Raw genomic sequence first — 22,253 nt, 5'->3', positions numbered from 1 at the left:
GTAGAATTTGGGTTTGAATTGAAGTTTAGAGACATGCATAGCAATGCTTTCATCAAATAGCAATGCCTAAGATCCAAAACTATAAATCAGTTTTGCATCTCTTTTAAGGTGTAATAGTAGCAATGACCTTTACAAGATTAATGTTTGTTATAATGCTATATTGTGATGAAATCCTCTGTCTTTAATTTAATTATTTTGATTTTGCAAGGGATCAGGAATATAATGAATGTTGGAATAGTTCATGGCCGTCGCGAAGATATCATAATATACAATACAATATAAGGATAAATGAAAAAGAACAGATGTTAGTGCCAAGGAAGATCACAACAAATCATACACCTAAATATAAGATATCTCTGAGCAGCAAAATCAATTTGATATACACCACATGAAATAGAATAGGCAGCACAACAATGTGAGCACATAACATAAATACCAGAAGGAAATTCTTCCAGGAAATTTTTTTATTGCTTAAATATTAAAACATCATGTGAAACATGGGTGAGATTCCAACTTCATCTCAGTTACTTGGTACGCAGAATGACAATCACAATCAGATCAGAATGGCCTGTAGACACGGAAATAACAAACAGGTGATGATACTAAACTTAGCACGCAATAAAGGATACGATCAATACAATTGAATGGATAATTAATTAGAATACCTAACTTAAAGATGAACTGATCAATCAATCCCATTGAAATTGAGGTAGAGCCCAAAAAAATTGCGTCTGCTCGAAGGAAAGTGGTAAAGATTGTATCTGATAGCTTCCATCCTTCACATTATAGATCCCAAACCCTAAATCTTCTGGAACACTGTCACAGAGAAAATAAACTGAATCTTTTTTGAACTTGGAGAAACAAGAGGCAGACACAGAAAAGGAATTACCACAATATCCGATAAATAAAATGTTGTCTCCCAAACTCTTAAGTCTGTTCATTTGTACAAGTTTTCCACTCTGGGTGTCCAGTTTCAATTTGTAAACGTCGAGTCCATATGAAAGCTTTTCGATGTCGATTAGATATCTTTTCACCATCCATATGTCTCCATTCAATGATTTCACAAGATAAGTTTGTCCAGCATAATCTTGGGCTCTAGCACGATATTCAGTGCTAGTTATCTTCTCATAGTAGGTAAAATTAGGGTCATTTGAGCGATCAGGGGGAGGAGGAGTGTTGAACTTGAAGGATTGAATAGTGTCTGAGTGGGTCTCAGCGACTAACATGCCTTTATAAAATACAACATCATTGAAATGTAATAAATTTGTAACTATAGGAATCCAAAATGGTTGGTTTGCTCTTTTGAATGCAATACGGCCAAAGTTGTAAATGACGACAGCAACATAATCATCTGGGCTTATGATGGGGTCGGCAGACAATGTAACACTCCGGAGATATCTTAAAGGTGGTGATTCGAGAGGTGGCAGACTAATGGGAGGAATAATACCATACTTAAAAGGATTGAGTAGAGTTATGGAACCGTTACTGTGGACTAATGAAAGCCAACCAAATGAAGAGCCATGACAGGTTATAAATGTGATGGATGAAAATTGAATGGAGTACTCTTTGTGGCTTAGAAGGCTATACAAGGATCTACTGCTCTTGGATTCGATTGGGACGCTCATGATCATGGGTGGTATAGTATTCCTAAATTGATGGTTTTGATGGTTAAGCTTTGCAACTGATCGCCAAGTCTTGCACACGAAACCGAATCTAAGATGATCTATGTGTTCTTCTAACTTGTCAAGAACCAAACTAAGAGGAAGTTCTTCTAAGTTAGCCCAGTCTACCACCTTCCTCATCGTTAAGAAACTTGCTCACTCTCCACCACAAATAGCCTGCATTCATCACATGAAATATAGACAGAAAGAAATTCTATTTACAATTCCATATTACCCTATCAATCAACGCATGTATGAGGATTATTGTTTTCACAATAGCATTTTGAACCAAACTCTATTTGAATTGACTTATATAAGTTTTGTAAGATTGTTTGGTAGAACTTATGAAGACTGCATGTAACAATTTTCACAAGCTTTTTCTTTTCTGTTTATTTTCGTAAATTCGCTAATATAGCTTATAAAAACAGCTAATAACATATACAAAGAAAAGAAAAAAAAACTTATGTAAGTTTATGCATAAAAGTTTATCATAAATAATTCATATTCAAATTAAAATAAAGACTCAATTTGGTCTCTTTCAAAAATAATAATAACGAAATAAGTCTCTTAACATTTTTTATACGGATGGCAAATTGATCCTCGACTCATTCTAAGAGAAGGACTAATATGTACCCAATCTAGAAATGTCAGGACTAATTTGGTATTATTATCTTTGGATATTCACTTTATGAAGTTGGATACAAAATTGCAATGCACAGGAAAATGAATAGGAAGAGAAGAAACCTGAATGCTTCCATTTAATTTCGCTCATGCAATAGCTTAGAGGAGACGGCGGATTATAAGTTTGTGTGGACGGCGGGCACTAGGTTTGAATTAGGGTGTTCACGGGCTAAGTCAAAAATTCATATTTAAACACCAAAATATTTGCCATTTCAGTTTATTTTTTCATTAATGTTAATCCCTGATTCGTCGTGGATGAGTAACAGATTGGTGTTTAGCTAAGGAATCAAAATGATTCGTTTTTTTTTAATTCATTAATCATTTAAATAGATTATTTTTAAAAAGATATATTGATTTGATTAGATCCAATAGGAGTTTGATCGGTTATCGGTTATCCAAATTAGAATTCTTAAAAAATTCTATCAAAATTAATATTATAAAAGTAAATGGTCACTTTAGTTCTGACTCTACACCTCATTGTTGCAAATGTCCATAACTCAAGATTAAATACAAAGTAGTCCCTAAATGTAAATGTGCACTTCCGTTATCAGTTTAGTATCTACCGTTAAAAACTTATGTTAACTGATGAGGTGGCAAATGTTTTGTGCTGACAAAGTACATAAGGTGTCACAGGGACTAAAGTGAAAGTAAAAAATAGTCACTTTGATCCCTGGTCGAAAATCAATATCCACAAATTGGAATCTCAAATCCCTAGACCCCAAATTTGATCCTCAAATCCCTAAATCTTAAATCCCTAAATCTCATCTAATTCAGTCTTTTGTTCAAAATCAAATCTTCCATTAAACACCAAAATTGAATCATAGATTTTGGTGCAAACTTGTCCAAATGAAGTATTGCTCACTCGTCAAGAACTGGGTCATCTTCCTCAATGAAGATGTTCTCAGCATATAGAATAAACAAACAAAAAATATTAAAATGATTATTAAGGTCCCAGATTGTGCATACTTACTATTAGTTAGGTCACTGACTAGAAACATTTACTGTTACTAAGGTTATGACAAACTATGTGTATTAATTGTCGAAAAGAATGTTGTTGAGAATGATTTTCTTAACGATGATGAAGATGATAGAAATGGAAGACAAGTTTTCCCTCAATTTAATTCAAATGCAAAGTTTGTCATGCAAAGTTTAAAACTTTGGATATATTCAAAGAAGTTGTGAGGAACTACTAGGGGTGGAAAAAAAATCCGTGCCCGCGGATATCCGTGGATAAAATCCGTCATGGGCACGAGGCGGGTAGCTAAACGGGTACCCGCGGGTATATTAAACGGGTATTTAACTACCCGTTACTTTATGGACACAGACACAGATTTGATGATACCCGTGTCCGCGGGTATCCGTACCCGTCAATAAATTACGTAAATTACTAAAATATTCATGTGTTTATATATATATATATATATATATATATATATATATATATATATATATATGAGTGTGGTGTCTAAAAAAAACCCTAGTTTATTCTACGACTTTTTAGTTTTCCCTGTTCTTTCTCTCAAGAGAGTCAAAAATTTCTCTTCATCTCTTTTCTTTTCTTTTCTTCTTCTCCTTAGAATGATTACTTGCTTATGATTTTAGAATCTAGGGCTTTCTAATTTTAGAGGAATAAACTAATTTTAGGGCTTTCTAATTGTTTTATGGATTTGAATTGATTTAATCTTTTTTGGTATGATGAATTTGCTTGGGATTATGTAAGAATCCTTATTTTTGTGTGATTATGGTATGAATTATGAAATTTGAATGGAATATGTTATGTATGGATCTTTAAAAGTTGAATTTTGTAGGTAATTAAAAGTTGAATTTTTCTTTGTACAAAAAAAAATCAAAAATACATGGGTACTCGCGGATATCCGTGGGTATCTAAATACCTGTGGATTACCCGTATAGAGATACCTGCACGGGTATGGGGACGGGTATGGGTATCATATTTATCCAACGGGGCGGGGACGGATATCATACTACCCGTACCCACGGATACCCATTGACATCCCTAGGAACTACACTGTATACTATGGAAGAGAGATAAAATGGTTGAAAAATGAAAAACAAAGGTGCAAAGCTATATGCAAGGATGAAGAATGCACGTCAATGATGCAAAAGATATGTTCTTTTTATAGTAGTGATTGTTTTTATATGTGCCTGTGATGATGTCATTTTGTGCCTGTAAGTGTTTACTGTCAAAGGACCTTTGTAGCAATTAGTATTTAATTATGAGTCAGAGACTTTTGTGATAGCAAGGTGCAGGGTTAGGAACTAAAATCACTGTTTACTCATACTAAATCAAGATAAAGTGGTATGATTGATGTAAGAAATAACATACAATATATTAAAAATTAATATTATGGAATATCAATGATCCGTTAGGTTCAAAATGCAAATGAATAATAGATTAATACAATATCTATACTAATAAATAAAGAAATATTAAATTTTATGTAGTGATTTGGTTCAATTTTAAAATCCAACGGTTTTACGTTTGATATTGGAAATTAAATAAGCATCGTCAATTTATTTGTTTTCTCGTAAATGTCAATATTTGGTTCTTTTTTTACCCTATCGATTTCTTGCGTGTCCTGTTTAATTCAGATTATATAATTCCAACGGACGTCGTAAAAATCTCCAAATCACGTAAAAAAAAACGGATTTTAGAATCTGATTAGGGCATGCAATGAACTCATAACGTGGGAAAAGTAACTGCGAAATGTCAATACCTAGTAATTGGGGGTTTTTTGCTCATGTTTCTCATTAGAAGCCCAACCCAGTTTCCTTGTGAAGAGATTATTTAAACCCTAAAACGACAAACAAAACACAGCAGCGTAAAATCAACCAAACCTTGTGCTACTTCCTCCCCAAGGCACCATATTCAGGTTTCTTCCTTTTCTGCTATAATAAATTTATTCACAACAAATTGGCTTTTTATTTTTTCTGTTTATTGCATCCAACATCTTAAACTGACTTTTTTATTTTTACTTAATTTAAAGTGCTGAATTCTTATGGCTTAAAATGTTAGAGTGAAAACAATTGATCTCGTCTGGATAAAAAAAAAACCTAATTTGCAGTTTATAGGATACACGCTTATTATGTATAAGCTATTTTTATAACACAGAAGATAAAACAAAGTTAAATTGTTTTTGTATAAGTTATAAGCTGTTCTTGTAAGCTATTTTAACGAGGTTAAGAAAATAAGCTGAAACAATGATGAACACATGTCATAAGTTGTTTTCATATGCTCTTATGAACAGTCTCACAAGTATTTATGTCGGTAGATATACTCAAATAAGCCTATCCAAACAAATCCTAATACTCACGCTTGGCTGCGTGCTTTGATTGATGGCTTAATATGTCCGTGTTTATTTTTCCTGTGAATTTTAAGGAGTTTCTTTCTGTAAATTTAATGACATTGTAGTTAAATAGCAGCTATAACACTACGGGCATAGTGGAATTTGGACAAACGGCTATTGTTCCACGATACACTATATAGTACAAAATGTTGTCGAATAGTTGTTTGAGTGGTGCTATAGCACTATTGCATAGCGGAATTTTAACAATCTGCCATTTCCGCTATATATCCTCGATTGACAACATTGCTTGATGATGCAGGTAAAGCTATTTGTGGTCGAGAGTGAACATTTATCTTAGAAGAACACTCTTAGGCTTAGCAATGAGGAAGGTAGTAGATTGGGCCAACTTAGAAGAACTACCTCTTAGTTTGGTTCTTGATAAGTTGGAAGAACACATCGATCACATTAGGTTTGGTGTGGTGTGCAGGAGTTGGCTATCTGTTGCAAAGCTTAACCATAAAAATCATCAATTTAGGATTAGTATACCACCTATGCTCATGATCCTCACAGACAAACTGTCTCGAAGACGTAAAAAAACCAACGAGAAGAGATCCTTGTATAGCATTCTAAGTCACAAAGAGTACCCCATTGCATTTTTATCCCATATGAAAATTAAATGGTCTATGGACTATTCATTTGGTTGGCTTTCATTAATGGAATATAACGATGCCATAACTCTAGTCAATCCTTTTAAGTGTAGTACTATACCTCCCATTAGTCTGCCACCTCTCAAATCTGTTTACAAGGCTACCTTGTCTGCTGACCCCATTACAAGCCCAAATAATTATGTCGTTGCTGCCATTTACGGATTTTCTCATCTTGCATTCAAAAGAGCAAGCCAACCATTTTGGATTCATATAGAAAATGAATGTGCTATCATTGATGTTGTATTTTATAAAGGTCTGCTAATTGCTGATGGCAGCGGAAAAACCATTGTATCCTTCAAGATCAACAATCCTCCTTGTGCTGACTCATATGACCCTAATTTTACTTACTATGAGAAGATAGCTAGCACTAGATATAGTGTTCCATCCCAATGCTATGATGAAAGGCTTTATTTTGTGAAATCTTTGAATGGAAACATATGGATGGTGAGAAGATATTTAAATATCGTTTTAGATGAAAGTCTTGATGTTTATAAATTGGAACTGGATGCCCGGAGTGGAAAACTTGAACAAATGAAAAAGCTTGAGAGTTTGGAAGACAACATTTTATTTGTCGGGATTGGTGATTCAATTTCTGTGTCAGCCTCTTGTTTCTCCAAGTTAGAAAAAGATTCAATTTATTTTATTTATGACAATGATATGCATGATTTAGCGTTAGAGATCTATAATGTGAAGGATGGAAGCTGTCAGAGACAATCTTTACCTATTTCCTTCAAGGGGATGCGAGGTTTTTGGGTTCTACCGCAATTTCAATGGGATTGATAGATCAGTTCATCTTTAAGTTAGGTAACGATTATCCATTCAATTATTAGTTTTTTCTATATGAAACATTAATCTTGTAAATGTCACTGCTTCAATTAGGCGTCTTGAATGGATATTTGGTGAAATCCTGTTATGCGCACATATGCTGAAATTGAGAAAATTGCAGCAAATTCTTCATCTGTGTTTAAAGTATATCAGTGGCTCTGGAGATGTTCAGTGCCTCCATATATGTTAATTATACCTAAATGCAAATTATGCAACACTGTTTTTATATAATAAAAAAATGCTGATTATGTCCCAATGACTCACCAAGATTATAACACTTACAAATTCCAAATGTTTGATTTAGTGGTAAAAAGACAGGTTTTTGATCTGGAAGTCATAGGTACGAGCCTGATAGGGTCATTAGATGGAGGTAAATGTAAATACTTTTGTAGATACTCTTTAAACTATGTGTGGAGATATAGTAGGAACTAACCTATAGATAAAAAAATTCAAAAAAATAAAAAGCACACATAAATTAACATACATAAATGTAAGCACACATAACTAACCTAACCAAATTAAGCATAGTGTGGCCCTTTCTCTTCTACTATAGGCCTGCTATTGTTCTCAAATTATCAAAACATAAACTTCTCTATGGATCACACCTTAATAATGAAGTCATTGCGTGTAGATATGATGAGTTGAATGCAAAGACTCATGTGCAATTGCTTGTCTATGAATCATAAAGTATCCCTCGATCGAGCCACCCTCCCTAGTATCCTATATTTCAGTGCAAACTTTGACAATGACACATTCTAAAATTGGCCTTTGAATTTTCGAACTCACCTTGTCATAAGCTCATTATTATATTCCACATTTAAGCTGTTGTTTTCACTTGGTTTTGGTTCATGTTCCATGCCATGTGAAGAAGGTATGAAAAATGTGAAATCTCTCTAATTTTGTCACTAAATTATGTGACGAAAGAATTAGAGAAAAATTCATATTTTTTTCTTTCATTAATTTCCATTGCTAAATTTTTGAGAGTTCAAATTCCAACTCTAATAATATATTAACAATACTTATATTTTGTCACTAAAAAAACAATGATTATAGTTGTTAGGTCTTGTGATCTTCTTCTATTTACTTTTTTTTTTTTTTATAAAAATCTTCGTATATTGCTATTGCCCAGCATCATATCTCTAGACTTTGGTACTCCATCTTGTTTTTCTTTTGTTACCATAAACAAAATGGTGTATTTTGTTATTGATAAATCCAACTATGTTTGTTAATAGTAATGAGTTATTAATTAATTAATCAATTAAGATTTTTTTAAAGGAACTAACTAATCAGTTGGTGACTTGTGAAACAAGTTACCACATTTTAGCACGTGTTTGTAAACTGTTGAATAACTGAATTCATAATTTTACATTCATCAATAAACTTTATTCATTCTGATCTTAGTACATAGCATTCCGATATCACAAGAAAGTTACAATCTCTCTCTTTCTCTCATTATTGAGTCTAAGCATCAAACTTGCACTATCATATTTGTTATCTTAAATACAAAATGTTAATTGCTCATATCCTTTTATACTCCTATTCGAGATTTTAAATTGACACCATCACAGATTAGTTTTATTCATTTGTCCACGGATATCTTAGTTTTCCAAAAAATTACGAGATACTCAAGATGAAAATCGAGTTGGTACTTTAAAGTTGATCTTGTTGCATGCATGTGATGCATATAAATAACATTTACTATATCATGAGTAAATCAACATAGTTGGATTTATCAATGAGTGATACTCTGCTTCAAAAAAAAAAAAAAAAAGGAGAGGAGGCTGGATGGGGATAATTTTGGTGACATGTAGGACATATAGGAATATAGAAACCTAAATGTATAAATATATAAAGTGTGAAAATGGATGATCTACATCTAGATTTATTGATTGATATGTCAATGGCTCAACACTGCATGTGCAATTTTCATTGAAGCAGCTACTCCATACTACATCAGGTAGAACAAACTATATGGGCAACAAGACACTAATGAAATTAGATTATTTTTGCTGACCAATCTCTTTCTCTCATAATTGGGTCGTTCTTTTTTTCTTTTCGGGCCATAATCATTTATGCCCCTTTTTCTTCCTTTCCCACCATTTTTTTCTTCTAGTATATACCTTGACCAAAATAATAATAAGCTCAATTCACATTTGTTCAAGTGAATGGCGCCGAACACGTTTCATACACAAACAATTTGATCCCATTATGGAATGAAAGAAGTCTCCACTTTTTCTTTTTTTGGTAAAAGTGGAAGAAGTCTTTTCTAACTACTAGAGAAGCCTCCTATACATTAAGAAAAATGCTCTTCTCCCAATAAAAACGCTCCCTCCCAATTGAAATGACGAAAGCATCCATGCGTGACTTAACTAACATTAGATACTTCCTGCGTGAGTTAACTCATGCACCTTTGGCCGGTGGCGTGAGTTAAGTCATGCACCTTTGGACGATGGCGTGAGTTAACTCACGCACCTTTCTGCACCACATTTGTCACGTTTTTTGGACGGTTTGGACGGTGGTCAGATGGTTTAGCACATTTTTTACACGTTTTTGACTCATCATAATGGTTAGATACAACCTAGGCATGTATTCCCCCTATAAATACTCTTCCAACCTTCACCATTTCTCACATTCTCTACTCCTCACTCTCTATTCATCTTCAGCAAACTAACAAGAATTAAACTTAATTCCAACAAAATAAAGACACTACATAATAACGATGCTATCTAAACATAATTTTCCTGGCAGAATCAAACTGTTGAGAATATCTTCAGGCGATCTTAGCAACGTAGCTTCCAACTCAATTACCTGGAACATGCGTTCCCTGTAATATCTGGAGAACATGCTCCTCACGCAGTCATCGTCTGTCAGCATTATCTTTTCGGTCTGCAAATAACCAGGACGTGCATACTGAAGGTCCTTCACCCTCCTTGTGTCTCCGAGGGTTGAGTCCTTGATTGATTTCGTTCGGTTGATCCTTTTGCGTGATATCGCCCGGACCTTGAACAAATGACGGTTTCCACCGTTGAAACGTACTTGAGTTTTGAACAAATGATGGTTCATTGTTTCAGATCTACACCATAAGAAATTAAACAATCAATGAAAAATTCATTCAAACATTTCAATCAAACATTTGGAATGCAAATTATACATAAACACTAAAACTCATAACTACAATATAAACATGCAAACATATAAACAATTAAGCAATATAAGTCATTTGCATGTAACGTTGTATCATTTCTTGCAAAAAAAATCAAAATTTAAACAAAACCCTAAAACTAAAAAAATCCAATTTAAGAGGAAAAATCTAACATATAAACATAAAAAGGTTAATTGTGTTTGATTATGAAAAGTTACTTGTTATTGAAGTGTTGTTTGATTTGAACTTGAATAAATTTTGAATTTGGGTGATTTGAGAGAGATTTTAGATGAGAAATGAGGAAATGAGGTTCTGTTTGGCCTTTAAAACGACACGCAACGTGAGTTAACTCACGTCATGAGTATTTTTGGAAGTTTGGTGGGGATGAGCAAAACTTGTTGGGAGAAGAGCATTTTTCATACATTAAACTCAGTTTTTTCCTTTCAGATATTATTGTAGCTGGTGGCTTCACCAAAAGAAAATTGTGGCTGCAACTGCAAGTATCATTTCGAGGGCCAACAGGCAACAAGATACACATAGAGGATTAAAGCAAATTTTTATAGGAGGCATTTTAAACGTTTAGATATATATTTTACTGAAATCACTTAATTTTGGTTTAAGTTTTTTTTTAGATGTTTTAAAATACAAAAATTATTTATTAAATAGTGTAATCGATTTTGTTTGATATTTACTCTTTTTTTAATAGATGATAAACTCAGTGGATAAATATTTTTTATCAAGAATTATTTATTTTTAATAGATGACAAAAATTATTTATTTTGATAAATATTTACTCTTTCCTAAAAAAAAAAAACTATCTCTTTTTTCTAAAAGAGGGAAAAAATTAGAGCATTGTTATTTATCTAGGGAGTTTTTATCAAGAAATAATGAAGAAAAGATCTCAGCCAATTAAATTTGTTATAGGTCGAAAATCAAGGGAGGTAATGGTATGTAATTAAGGAAAGATGTTAACAAATACACTCTCGAGAAATTTTTTTATACATTTTCTCGCTGTATCTATCAATTCCCAAAAGTAAAATAAATGAGAATATATCTCGCTAGAGTCTTGTACTCACATTTAATCCTTTTCTCTCACTAAGACTGTCCACAATCGTAAGTGTTTTACCTATTTAGCATCATACTAAATAGGCACCTTCATTCTGAAGTATAGTAGAATATTTAGGTGTACGTCTATATGGAGAATGTGGCTATGGAAGCACACTATCTATCTTCACTTTTCGTTGGTCTCGTTCAATAAATCATATGAAATAAATGAATTTTGTTGCAATGTAATGATATAGAACTATTTTTAGGATCTATTAAATAATTTCTTTTGAACGATGTGTTGGAGAAATTTGATAGTTTTGTTTTTTGTCAGGTAGCCCAGTGGCTAGAATTCACCTTATAAGATGAATAAGTGGGGTGTCCGGGGTTCGAACCCCGGCCCCTGCATATAATAATGCATTGTCCTACCAACTGAGCTATGCTCACAGGACTGAAAAATTTGATAGTTATTAAATATTACTGTAAAATTGATGATGTAGACATAAGTGACACATCGGTTGTGGATGCTCTAACACACTTTTTTTTTAACATAACACTTCTTGTTTTCATATCCAATATTTTCACGGATCTCATATATATATATCATCTAGTCACTATTATAATATATATCACATATATTATTTATTCAATAAATCTAAAAAATATTTTTTTTTATAATTGTGACCGGAGACACTTGAATATATAAAAGTTGATGCGAATTCTTATATGTGCAAATTATTTACGTGGAAAGATGATATACCACGAAAAAGTCGTATGAATCCGTAGAAATTGACATAGCAATAATTGAAAAAAGTTGGGCAATTTTTTTGCTACATATTTCACTCCGTTGAAATTCATTGGTTGTCAATCCAACTCAATGAACATGGGTTGCTAGCTAGATATTGTTTGTACTTTGACCTCTCATCCAACCTCTATTATTGCCAATCAAAATGTTTCCGATAGAATAACTTCAGAATTAATAATGTAATTTAAAAATAGATTTAGAGGAACATTTTATATACGGCCAAGCAGAGCTATTGACTATTGATCAAAAGAAACTATTGAATATTTATGATAAAATCTATCTATAATGAGTTAAGATTCTCTTCGTTTTTTTCTCTCTCCATCTTTTCAACAATAAAGTTTTGAAAATATAAATACAATAATGTGATATTTGGTGAGGCAAATTATTTAATATATATTTTCCTTCAAAAAAATTATTTAATATACATTTAATTAAAAGCTCTTTAAAATTATAATAATGGAGAAAAAAATAAAGAGAAAAAATAGAGAGGATCCTGACTCATCTATAGGGTAAAAAAAAAAAAAAAAACTCACCTGTAATGTATTAACAAATATATTCTATATCTAAGTGACTGATTAACACATTAAATCTTCAAACTACATGAACCAATTTTAGCAAAAATTAGCTCATAACTTACGATGTTTGGGTGTGTATATAGTATATATTAGTAATATTTTGGATACCAAAACTATTTAAAAATCTTTTTTTTTTCCGTGTGGCCCCTGCATCAACCAATGCAATATAGTTAATTAAAGTAGGTTTTAGGCCTCAATTTCTCATAGCGATTGACACTTCTTTCTTAAAGAGGAAGGATGTTTCCCTTTTTCTAAAGAACTGTTCATGTTCATGAGAATATGAGACCATAAATCCAATTTGATATATTGCATTGATTGATGTGGAGGCCAAGGAAAAATATGATTTTGACCTGGTTGTAAAGTTTACTTGATGAATTGGTATACCCACAATTTTGTGACATATAAAATTTGAGATACAATTCACTTCTCTATGGTTATGTCTCAAAAGACTTGTAAGAAGTGATAGAAAAATATGTTCAGGGAAATAGATAAAAAGGGGAGGGTTAGGATGTATTTATACACACTTCAACATGTAGTGTAAGATATATTTAATCAAGTCAAATGTAATTTTTTGTCAAAAAAAAAAAGTCAAATGTAATTTCTTTTCACACTATATAAATTAATTAAAAGTAGTAATAGTCAAACTTTTTTTTTCTATATATATACACATATACAATAATAAACAATTGTTCTAATTTTTTTTCATCATTTATAAAAAAAAAAGTTGTATGACTGTCAAAAGATTTAATATTTTTAATGTATTTATTTGATAAAAATAATAAACAATTTTTATTGTTCAAAAAAATGTGTTAATTTTGTTTTGAACAAGAAGTAAGAATATAGTCAAGTAAACTATAATTAAATTTTCTTACAAATGAATATGCAATCAATTCTTTGTAAAAAAAAATACATTTTGGTCAATTCAAGCAAACAAATAAGCCAAATTAAATATAATGATAATAGTAATATACTTTTATGTTTCCCAGTTTTAAATATAATGGAAATGGAAAATAAAAAAATATTAGACAAAACTATACTATAGAACAAAAATATATTATTTTATGTTCTTATAAGTTACAACATTTAAATTGTAAAAAAATAAAGTTCAATGAGTATTATATTTTTTTTTGATAGAAATGAGTATTATATTTTGACTGGTAATGAATTTGTTTTAGACAAGTTGTAAAAATGTTGTTACACTTTCATTAAGAGAATTAAGATATTTCTTTTTCTCTTCAGTGATTTTCATTTCATAGAAAGATTAATCAAGTGGTTGGCCTCAAGATATGGTGGCCATCTTACCCATCCCCCCTTCTGAGAACCAATTTTGAGTAGAATTTGGACCTGACCTAAGCAACGAAATGTCTTTCCATTGAGATGAAATAGGTCAAAACCCCCTTAGAACAACCGATCAAATGAGACATGAGGCCCATACCTAGTAGTTTGAATATTCCCCCATAGGGTCGGAACCCTAAAAAAGATCCTTCAACTCCACTTACCTAACATAGCTAAATTAACGAGTCGAAGGTCCCCAATCCCTAAGACCTCTCTAAGTCTTGCAAAGCTTCAACTTCAACCACCAAACCCAAGATATTTGCTAGCTCCCTTAGAACCATCTCTAAAGGAAGTACCTATGTAGATGGATGATCAGTTTTCACACTTTGACATGCATCTTCATGAAAGAGAGGTAATATATATATATATATATATATATATATACATATATATATATATACATATATATATATATACATACTATTCAGGATGGAGTTGAAAAGAACCATTACCATCGAGACTAATATACTTATTACTCCATGAACCATGTATGTTGGAAATGAGGGGGATCAAGGGAGGCTCCCATGTTAAATCCCTTTATGGATTGGCCCCAACATGCAAAACAATCTACTTTGAGAGGAGAGACACGACTTTGTAGTTCAAGAAACGTTCTGGCACCCCCGAGAAGGGAATATTCACATTAATCCCTATAACACAACTCTTTGTAAAATTGACCGGAAGCTTTGAAGTTAGCTCGAAGCACATAAGGACCATCTTAAAAGTCCAAAGATTCTCCATTATTGCTTCACCTGGAAAAAGAGTTGCTTTTGTATATTGAAGGTGTGAAACCACGAGACCAAATGTCTCCCCACCTTGAACCCTGAAAACAAATCGAGTGCCTCCTCTCGCCAAATCTCAACATTCGGCTCCTCAACCATTAAGAGAAATAAGAAATATGTCGGATGATCACATTGTTAAAGTTGGTTTATTTATTGTTATGTTAAATAACAATAAAAAATATATATTTTGCATTTTTACTCCATTAAAATCTCTCCCTCCACTCGTGGAACCAAACATAAATTTCTTAAAATATTTCCCCTTTACCTCTCCTATGGTTAAAATTTATACTCTCATCTCTCCATCGTTGAACAAAATAGAAATTTAAGTTATATGGTCATGCTAACATATACCAGCAAGACACATGTTAAAGATTTTATAAATAGTAACCGTCTATTGAGAAAAAAATAAAAAATAAAAATTGACATAATTTCAATGCATAAATTTTATCTTTTGTGAACATATATTAGTGCTTTCCTAACTTCGAATTCCGATATCCCTTAGAAGGGTGTGGTAGTAGATTCAATTTAAAAATGCACGTAAATTTCTGTGATGATTTCATTGTTGTCAAATTACAGGTGATTTGTTCTTGCGAACTTAACTCAATTGGTAGGGACAATGTATAATATATATAAGGTTTAGGTTTAAACCCCGACCATTAAAAAAAAAATATCACGGGTGATTTATGCTAATTTAGTTTAGTCAAATTATTGAGAGCCCCGATAACAGTTTGGGAAAGATTCCGAGGATAGAAGTAACTTCCATGCAATTTGTAAATTTTCATCTTTCTTTGATATTCTTAAAAAGTCATCCTAAAGCATATTAGAACCTTTTTCAATCGTTCATAAACTTTATAACAAAAAGCAAAGACGGATGAACTTGAAGAAGATAAAAGAAGAAAGAGAAAGTGTGACCACAATGTATACAGAGTCAACCTAGCCTACCCTTTTTGGATGCATATTTGTTTTAAAGCTTTCAAGAGTCCACATGTTTCCTTCAAAAAAAGAGTCCACATGTTTACGTAAATATATTTATCTGTACCTTTTTGTCTCCCCCTTTCTCCTTAATGACTTTAATTTATCATCTAAATCCATCCTAAAAAAAAAAGAGCAATGGAAAATATTATCATCTAAAACTTCTCTCTATACATGCATTTTTATTAATGGAATGTGGATGAGTGGATCTATTGTATATCTCTCAAGAAATAGTTTATTGGATCCGTCCAATCTCAAATAAGCATAGTATTATGAATGAAGTAAAAATGATTCTCATTATTCAATGTTAGAGAGTACAAGCATATATATACATGAAATGCTAGTGTAGAATAGCTATGGTGAACTAGCTCATATGGAATACAAACTGAAACTAGGTTTAACTAGATAACTTGCTGCGCAAGTTATCTTCTATTCTAGTATCATCCAATATCCCCCTACAAGATGGAAGTTGGTAGAGGTCTAGCAAACCCATCTTGGACAGTAAAACACCAAAAGGCTGAGGTAAAAGTGATTTGGTGAAGAAATCTGCAAGTTGCTCTTTGGAGGAAACTGGGAGAAGTTTGAAAATGCCTGCATGAAGCTTCTCTCTTACAATATGGCAGTCAATGTCCAAATGCTTGGTTCTTTCATGGAACACAGGGTTGGAAGCTATGTGAATAGCACTTTGATTGTCACAGAAGAGAACAGGAAGCTTATGACATTGAATGTGAAGATCTCTAAGCAAGTAAAGGAGCCATTGAAGTTCACATGTAGCTGAAGCAAGAGCCCTGTACTCTGCCTCAGAGGATGATCTAGAAACAGTTAACTGTTTCTTAGTTCTCCAAGATATCAATGAGTTTCCTAGAAAGAAACATTGGCCACTGATAGATCTTCTAGTATCATAACACCCTGCCCAATCAGCATCAGAAAAACCTTGTAACTGTAAAGATGAGCTTCTGGGAAAGTGAAGACCCTTGCCAGGACATCCCTTGAGGTACTTGAGCACCCTTAAAGCAGCTTGATGATGAATTTGAGTTGGTTTAGATAGAAATTGACTCAGCTGCTGTGTAATGAAGGTAATATCAGGCCTTGTAGTGGTAAGATAAAGTAACCTGCCAATCAACCTTCTATAGGAGGAAATGTCTTCATAAAGAGGTGAAGTGTCAGCATATAGCTTGATAGAAGGGTCTGAGGGTGTAGAAACAGGTTTGGAATCAATAAAACCTGAATCTGAAAGCAAATCTAGGCAGTATTTTCTCTGGCATAGAGAGATGCCCTTGTGAGAATGAGCCACCTCAAGACCAAGAAAATATTTGAGCTGACCTAGGTTTTTAATCTTGAAGGATGTATGCAGAATGGATTTGATGTGATCAAATTCAGATAAAGAGTCACCAGCCAATATAATATCATCCACATATACAAGAAGGAGAGTGAAGGATGAATCAGTTTGTTTGATGAATAAAGAATGGTCAGAAGCTGCTTGAACAAAATGATGTTGCAGTAAGATAGAAGTCAACTTCTCATACCATTTTCTGCTGGCCTGTTTAAGACCATATAAAGACTTCATCAGCTTACAAACTTGATTTGGCTTGGGAGAGGAAACACCAGGTGGAAGAGTCATATAAACATCTTCCTGCAGATCTCCATGAAGAAAAGCATTGTTCACATCTAACTGATGTAAATGCCAATGCTTAATAGATGCCAAGGCAAGAACTAATCTGACAGTTGTCATTTTGGCCACTGGAGAGTATGTTTCAAAGAAATCAAGACCCTCAATTTGGTTATAGCCCTTGGCTACCAATCTGGCCTTATATCTTTCAATAGTTCCATCTGCATTGTGTTTCACTTTATAGATCCATCTGCATCCAATAGGTTTTACATGATCTGGCAAATCAACTAATTTCCATGTACCAGTTGACTCAAGAGCAGAAATTTCAGCTTGCATAGCTTGCCTCCAGCACTCAAATTTGGTTGCCTCAGTATATGATTTTGGTTCAGGGTTGGAGTGTAAAGAGAGGATATAAGAAGAATGATGGTTAGACAGTTTATTATGAGAAACAAAATCAGAAATAGGATATGCAGAAGTATGAAAACTATTACAAACATAGTCTTGGAGATAAGAAGGAGTGTTAGTTTGTCTGGAAGAATGTCTAACAGGAATAGGTAAAGGAGGGGATGGAGAAGAGCTAGGATTTAATGACTCAATAGGAGAGTCATCAATGATGATAGGGGGATGAACAAGAGGTTCATCAGTGTTAGAAGGAGATGATGGTGAAGAAGGAGAAGAAAAATACTCCCAATTAGAGGTAATAGATTCTGAGGTGGTTGGATATGGTAAAACATGTTCATGAAATATGACATGTCTGGATACAAATATGTCTCTAGTGTGCATGTCTAAAAGATTGAAACCTTTGTATCCTGACTGGTATCCTAGAAAGACAGATTTTCTAGATCTGGATTGGAGCTTGGTTCTATGAGCTTGCAAGGATGAAGCATAACACAAACAGCCAAACACCTTAAAAGAAGTAACATCAGGGAGTTTATTATATAAAACCTGAAAGGGTGATTGATTTTTGAGGACAGGAGTGGTAATCCTATTGATAAGAAAGACAGCATGCAAAATAGCATATGACCAATATGAGGAAGGTAATTTGGATTGAAAAAGAAGTGCCCTGCCAACATTAAGAATATGTTGATGTTTTCTTTCTACTCTAGCATTTTGTTAGGGAGTCTCAACACATGATTTTTGGTGTATTATACCATAAGATGCATAGAAAATAGAAAGCATAAACTCAGGACCATTGTCAGACCTAACAACTTTAGGAGTGACATGAAATTGATTTTGAATCATAGTAATGAAAGACTGGACATGATGAGCTACTTCAGCTTTGGATTTAAGTAAAATAACCCATAAAAACCTACTATGATCATCAACAATAGTTAAGAAAAATTTGTGACCATGTATGGAGGAAACAGATAAAGGTCCCCATATATCAAGGTGAAGAAGTTCAAAATTGCAAGATGCATGAGATAAACTGGTATTGAAAGGTATATGTTTTTGTTTAGCAAAGTGACAAATGTCACAAATAGCTTTATTATCATTGGTAATCATAGGATACAAAGATGACATTTTATTCAATCTTTGATGGGATAAATGTCCCAATCTAAAGTGCCATAAGGCTTGAACAGGAATGGAAATACTTGAATTACAAGTAACAGAAGAAATTGAAGTACAAGGTACATTTATTTTGCTAGAAACTGAATCAAAAGAAGCTAAATTGGAAACATGAAACTTGTATAGTCCATCTTGTTGACTAGCCAAACCAATCATCTTCAAAGATTTCATGTCCTGTATAAGACATTGGTTATCAGAAAAATGAAAAACACAAGATAAACTTTGACACACTTTAGCAACAGACATGAGATTCAGTTTGAATGTGGGAGAATAAAGCACATTGGTCAAGTAAAACTGAGGGCTGAAAACAATAGTACCAGCTTGATTAAGAATAACAGAAGAACCATTAGGTAAATTGACATAAACAGGTGGAATGGAATGTATAGAAGTAAACAAGGATAAAGTAGTGCATATATGTTCATTAGCACCAGAATCAAGAATCCAAAAAGAATTGGAAACTGAAGAGCATGAGTTAACAATGGTTATACCTGCAGATGAAGAAGAAGCAGAATAACCAGAAGTGATATTGGGAGAGACACTTATGTGGTTAGTAGTGGGGCCAAGGGAAGGGTTAGAAACTGAGGAAACCAAATTTGCTTGCTGAAGAAGCAACACAAGTTGATCAATCTTCTCCTGAGCCAAACCAATACTACCAGATACATTGCTTGCATCAGAAGATTCAGCTGAAGATGCATTAGCTTGAGAATTCATAGAAGCTTGAGAATTCACATTGGCTTGTGGATTAGGTTTGTTAGGAAAACCATGCTTCAGATAGCAATACTCAATGGTATGATTATATCTGTTGCAGAAACTGCAATATCTACCAGAAGATTTGTTAGAAGATCCCCTTCCACGCCCTTGAGGTCTTCTAGCATCTGAGGCATTCACAAGGACAGAACCTTCTTCTAGAGAAGGAAGAGAAGGAGTATATACATTGTTACTCTCCTCCTGAACAACAAGAGAAAATACCTTGTTCAATGAAGGTAAATGATCAAGTAAAAGCACTTGAGTTTTCACAACTGAAAACTGATCATTGAGACCAGTTAGAAACTGAATTATCTGATCTTCAATCCTATATTCCTTGTTAACTCTCATAGCAGCACATCTGCACTGATGAGGACAAGTACAAGTTGGAATTGGACGGTGAGAATGAAGTTCTTCCCATAGTGCATTCAATTCAGTGAAATATTCCAACACAGATTTGGAACCTTGCTTAAGATTGTTAATGGAGGAACGTAGATTTGCAATGCGAATACGATCAACCTTGGAAAATCTCTCCTTGAGATCTTGCCAAACATCAAAAGCAGTGTTGTGAAAGACAACTGTTTGTGCAATTGAATCAGAGAGTGAAGCAATGAGCCAAGATTGCACGAGGTGATTACACCTTTCCCAAGCGTTTTTGTTAAGATCATCATCATCAGGAACAGGAAGGGATCCATTGATGAATGAAAGTTTGTTCTTCGCGCCAAGAGCACGTTGCATTGATCTACTCCATGCAAGATAATTGGAACCATTGAACTTTGGAGAAATCACCACAGAATGTGGACCTTCGCTAGGGTGAACATAGAAAGGAGATTCAGTATCTTGATTGGATGGTTGAGAACGAACCATAGTGTATCAATCAGAAATGAACCAAAAACAGAGGATTGAAGAACAACGAAGAAAGTAGGTCACAGAAATGGTGAAATAAGAAAAGAGAATCTCAATAAGAAATTGAGATCAAAGAACAAGAATAATCGGTGAAACAAAGAAGATTCACGCGAAAAAGGATGAAGAATCAGAGAAAAACGAAGCTTGAACTTCAAGCTTCCATGGCGGAAACGGTTAGAAAAGAGAAAAGGATCGTAACTAACTTCTCTCTCTTGAGAGAATCTCGTGATACCATATTATGAATGAAGTAAAAATGATTCTCATTATTCAATGTTAGAGAGTACAAGCATATATATACATGAAATGCTAGTGTAGAATAGCTATGGTGAACTAGCTCATATGGAATACAAACTGAAACTAGGTTTAACTAGATAACTTGCTGCGCAAGTTATCTTCTATTCTAGTATCATCCAATACATAGCACTTGAAATTAATTTAGCATTTGTATCGTCTAATTTTTAAATTTACAGTCGAGATCTACTACAATGTGAAACCTCGTGAAAACATTACAGTAAAGAATTTGAGTCCCAAAAATATTGTGTTGCGTTATCTCTTTTTATTTGATTCAACATTTTTATTTTTATTTTGAAGAAGATTCAACATTTTTATTAGTTCCATGTTTTCTTGTATTGGATTGAATACTTTTTTTTAGGAAAGGTTAGAATACTCTTGTATTCCCTTTATTTATAAATAATTTATATCTTTTGTTTGCGGTTAGAATACTTTTGTATTCCCTTTATTTATAAATAATTTATATCTTTTGTTTGCTAAAGATATTAACTCAAACACTTGTGAACTTAACTCAGTTACTATGGACAATGCATGTAAGGTTTGGGGTTTAAACTCCGGTCACCAAAAAAAAAATAATTTAACTCATCATTTAATTTTAATTGTAACAAAAGCAAATTACCATTGTATTTTATGAGAGTTGTGTTATTGGAACATAGAAAGCGACAACTATGCTCGACGGTGCATGCATCAGGTGGACCATGCAACACATCCCTTTTCTGTGTATGCATCCGGAGGGAAAGGATTAAAAAAAATTCAACCAACCACGCAAAATACAATGTTGGTGTCAAATTGTGTGTTTATTTATCTTTTGAGCGGTGCTATTTAGTGGGAAAGAAAACATCAAAGAAGTTATCACGAATAGTTTGGAACCGTCGGATAAAGGCCTTTTACACAATACATGGGTAGCTGCCAATATAATAATAAGGTGGAGAAATGCAAGGTCGTGATGTTCTCGGGATATTATTTCTTGGGAGAAATATCATTTTCCTTATCTTTTTTCATTTTACAATCACTCTCTTGTACTACAACATCAGTAACTAAGTTTATTAATTACCATAGTAATTAAGAATTTCATAATTTACTCAAACATTTCGTAATTAAGAGTTTTTTACTATTAAGTTTCTTAATTACTCAAACATTTCATAATTAAGAGTTTTTTCTTTATTTTTTTCTCACATAAATCGTAGTAATTTTTTTTTTATTTATCTTATCCTTTTCTCTCTCTTCTTTTCTGTCTTGGCTTCAAAAAGGTTTGTTTTTTATCGTACACCCAAGTATATAAGGCTGATTCTAAACAATCCAATTC

General features: G+C 33.1%; 1 protein-coding gene and 1 pseudogene across 1 annotated transcript; one reads left to right on the top strand and one right to left on the bottom strand.

Annotated features, from left to right (window-relative positions):
* Positions 1 to 305: 305 nt before the first annotated feature.
* LOC146908548 (putative F-box protein At3g25750) lies at positions 306 to 2,101 on the bottom strand. Its single transcript, XM_085729852.1, has 2 exons — positions 666 to 2,101; positions 306 to 568 (listed from the first exon to the last, which is right to left on the bottom strand). The coding sequence occupies exon 1, from the start codon at positions 1,800 to 1,802 to the stop codon at positions 690 to 692; it is 1,113 nt and encodes a 370-aa protein (XP_085585978.1). The 5' UTR covers positions 1,803 to 2,101; the 3' UTR covers positions 306 to 568; positions 666 to 689.
* Positions 2,102 to 6,027: 3,926 nt separating this feature from the next.
* LOC146908547 (uncharacterized) lies at positions 6,028 to 7,273 on the top strand (annotated as a pseudogene).
* Positions 7,274 to 22,253: the final 14,980 nt, after the last annotated feature.

Source organism: Medicago sativa, chromosome 7 (genome assembly GCF_051527215.1).
Source record: "Medicago sativa cultivar Bolivia chromosome 7, Bolivia_mono, whole genome shotgun sequence".
NCBI lineage: Eukaryota > Viridiplantae > Streptophyta > Magnoliopsida > Fabales > Fabaceae > Medicago > Medicago sativa.
Note: the sequence above shows the minus strand (reverse complement) of the source record. Positions and strands in the feature narration are given on the sequence as shown.